The 3,771-nt window shown below is 59.5% G+C and overlaps 1 protein-coding gene across 1 annotated transcript in view; it reads left to right on the forward strand.

The window, feature by feature from the left end:
* Positions 1 to 359: 359 nt before the first annotated feature.
* The window catches only part of ZIC2 (Zic family member 2), a 3,604-nt gene continuing 192 nt past the window's right edge, over positions 360 to 3,771 (forward strand). The window contains 3 exon segments of the mRNA XM_008685045.2: positions 360 to 1,431; positions 3,234 to 3,397; positions 3,614 to 3,770. Of these exon segments, the coding sequence (XP_008683267.2) occupies positions 360 to 1,431; positions 3,234 to 3,397; positions 3,614 to 3,770 (1,393 nt within the window).

The following is a 3,771-nucleotide window of genomic DNA, read 5'->3' on the forward strand; positions in this document are numbered from 1 at the left end:
TGCCCGCCCGCCCCCGCCGCAGCTCCTTTAATACACTTTGGTTCTCCGCCTGGCTTTGGACTCTTCTCCTCCTCCACCTCCTCCTCCTCCTCCTCCCGCGCCTCCTCCGCCGCCGCCTCCTCCTCCTCTTCCTCTCCGCGCCTTCGCTCCGCGCCCGGCCGCCCGAGGCAGATCCAGGCGGCGGCGGCGGCGGAGGCGGCGGGCGCAGGAGCGCGGCTCCCCGGGCTGAAGCCGCCACCACCACCGCCGCCTGCGCTCGGAGCCGGGCGGCCGCTGGACGCACCGCGCGCGGGGCGGGAGTGGGAGCAGAGGAGGCGCGGGGCTCGCCGGGGCCGGCGGGGCGGGTGGGCGCGCTGGCCATGCTCCTGGACGCGGGGCCGCAGTTCCCGGCCATCGGGGTGGGCAGCTTCGCGCGCCACCATCACCACTCGGCCGCGGCGGCGGCGGCGGCGGCTGCCGAGATGCAGGACCGCGAACTGAGCCTGGCCGCGGCGCAGAACGGCTTCGTGGACTCGGCGGCCGCGCACATGGGCGCCTTCAAGCTCAACCCAGGCGCGCACGAGCTGTCCCCCGGCCAGAGCTCGGCGTTCACGTCGCAGGGCCCCGGCGCCTACCCCGGCTCTGCGGCGGCTGCCGCCGCAGCCGCCGCGCTTGGGCCCCATGCCGCGCACGTCGGCTCCTACTCTGGGCCGCCTTTCAACTCCACCCGGGACTTCCTGTTCCGCAGCCGCGGCTTCGGGGACTCGGCGCCGGGCGGCGGGCAGCACGGGCTGTTTGGGCCAGGAGCGGGCGGCCTGCACCATGCGCACTCGGACGCGCAGGGCCACCTCCTCTTCCCCGGCCTCCCGGAGCAGCACGGGCCGCACGGCTCGCAGAATGTGCTCAACGGGCAGATGCGCCTGGGGCTGCCCGGCGAGGTGTTCGGGCGCTCGGAGCAGTACCGCCAGGTGGCCAGCCCGCGGACCGACCCCTACTCGGCGGCGCAGCTCCACAACCAGTACGGTCCCATGAATATGAACATGGGTATGAACATGGCAGCGGCCGCGGCCCACCACCACCACCACCACCACCACCCTGGTGCCTTTTTCCGCTACATGCGGCAGCAGTGCATCAAGCAGGAGCTCATCTGCAAGTGGATCGACCCCGAGCAGCTGAGCAACCCCAAGAAGAGCTGCAACAAAACTTTCAGCACCATGCACGAGCTGGTGACCCACGTTTCCGTGGAGCACGTTGGCGGCCCGGAGCAGAGCAACCACGTCTGCTTCTGGGAGGAGTGTCCGCGCGAGGGCAAACCCTTCAAGGCCAAATACAAACTGGTCAACCACATCCGCGTGCACACAGGCGAGAAACCCTTCCCCTGCCCCTTCCCGGGCTGCGGCAAGGTCTTCGCGCGCTCCGAGAACCTCAAGATCCACAAAAGGACCCACACAGGTAACTGAGGGCCGGGCAGGGATGGGGCGCGGAGAGGAGAGAGGCTGTGGTTGGTTGGCTGAGGGAAACGCGCAGACCGCCAGCTCCTGCTCTGGGATGGGAGGTGTTTTTGTGTGTGCGAGACAGCCAGCGGCTTGTTTTTGTTGGAGAAAGAAAGAATATTATCGGGCTGTATTTTTCCATGTACGGAAATTGGGTTTTAAATGATCGGTGTAACACCAAATGTATGTTTTGGGTGATGTAATTGCTTCATTTGCTCAGTCCCGGTTAATAATTTCCGTTCTAAATAGAACGCACAAAATAAAACTGCTCTCCAACTCGGTGCCCGGGAATCGAGCCTAGAGAGGATTTTGCCAGCTTGTCTGGATGTGCTTTTCTTCTCCGGCTGTGTGTCTGTGTTTGGGTGGCTTGTGTGTTTTCCCACTTCTTTTACTCGCGGTCCAAAAGTCCTTCCCGGTACTGTTTTCCCATTAAATGAGTCTGGTGTGAGCCGAAGGTGTAGAGTATTTCTCCTTAAAAAAAAAAAAAAAAAAGTAGACGTGTTTTTAAAGCCCATTTCGGGATAGGTCGCGGGGCTTTACGGAGGGTTCGCAGTCGTTTGTGAAATTCTCTAATGGGCACCAGAAGGTTTGCGATTCCAAACTTGGACCCACAACCCGGTCAGAGAAAACCCCGGGGCAGCACGGCCCCGCAGGGCAATAGCGTGAGAAGAGGGAGCTGCAAAAGAACGCGCCTCTCGACTCATAGATTATTCATCTCTGACCAGGTCCCAGCCAAAATCGTGCCAGACGATTTCCTAAAAGAAAGCCAAATGTTTTAGCAACTTCCCCCGTCAATATTTACTCCGAAGTGGGGATGCGCCAGCGGCCTATTGTTCTCTTCCGGGAAGGGAGGGAGCCGAGGTGCGAGACAAGCTTTTAACAAGGTTTAAAATTTGAGAAATTTATTTGCATGAAATGCTTTCGAGTCCTGCGTCTGAGCGGATGTCTTTAAAAAACAATTTAGGTGCTAATGGAATTTAACGTTAAGTGGTCCTCTTTCCAAGAGGAACAACGCTTGAGTTCTCACACCTCTAAATGACTCCAAGCATTTGGAATTCTGGCAACAGGATGCAGGGACCGCCAGAAAATTAAACAGGGAGATTTTGAAAGCCTTTGCTGATGCCCCCCACCCCCACTGCCCAGCCTGTGCCTCTGCCATCACTAGATGCTCTCTTACCTCTAATATAATACCTTTATCCCGATTTATTTTAAAATACCTAGAAGTGAGACTAGAATAACGGTTAATTTAATTTGCAGAATTTTGGATGGAAAAACACTGGCTCAGTTATGATCTACAGCCCCGTCCCCAAACAACACAGCAACTCCAAATGTAATTGCCTATTGGCCCCAGAGACAAACCGACAGCAGCCCAGCAGCCTGTGTGATTTTGATAATGCCCTAAATATTTTGTCATAATAACAGCTTCTCCATGGCGAGAACAATTTGTTAGAAGCTGCGAATCCAAAGAGTCTTAAAGAAAGGTGGGCAGGGCCGGGTGCTACCCCAAATTCATTTTAAATCTGAGGAAATGGGTGTCAGTCTGCAAGAAAATTCAAATATTAAATAAATGCGCAGGACCGTCAGGTGGGAAGACAGTTAATTTCATCTTAGTTCTGCCGCAGAGGCGATCCGACCTGTTAAGGGACCCAGGCCCTTCCAGGTCCTCTTTCCTTCTCGCATTGGCCTTGCTGCTTCCAGAGTGGGTGGGGGCTCTGGGAAGCACTGGGTGTGGGCAGCAAGCGCCTCTGTTTCTGTCCACAGGGGAGAAGCCCTTCCAGTGTGAGTTCGAGGGCTGCGACCGGCGCTTCGCGAACAGCAGCGACAGGAAGAAGCACATGCACGTCCACACCTCCGATAAGCCCTATCTGTGCAAGATGTGCGACAAGTCTTACACGCACCCCAGCTCACTGCGGAAACACATGAAGGTACCACCGGGGAGGCCGGGAGGAGTGCGAGGCGGCGCGGGTCCGGCCTGGACAACCCTTGCCAGCCTGGGAAGGCCTGAGTTCCCCGGGGCCCGGACGGCGTGGAAGTGGGGAGGCGGGCATTTCTGGGGGTGCTCCCCCCGGGAGCTCGGCCCCACAGCAGCTGCACTCACACCCAGTCCCCTTTGGTCTCCCCTCCCGGCTTTTGTCTTGCAGGTCCATGAGTCCTCCCCGCAGGGCTCGGAGTCCTCCCCGGCCGCCAGCTCGGGCTACGAGTCGTCCACGCCGCCGGGGCTGGTGTCCCCCAGCGCCGAGCCCCAGAGCAGCTCTAACCTCTCCCCGGCGGCAGCGGCGGCGGCGGCGGCGGCAGCGGC

Source organism: Ursus maritimus, unplaced genomic scaffold (genome assembly GCF_017311325.1).
Source record: "Ursus maritimus isolate PB19 unplaced genomic scaffold, ASM1731132v1 scaffold_10, whole genome shotgun sequence".
NCBI lineage: Eukaryota > Metazoa > Chordata > Mammalia > Carnivora > Ursidae > Ursus > Ursus maritimus.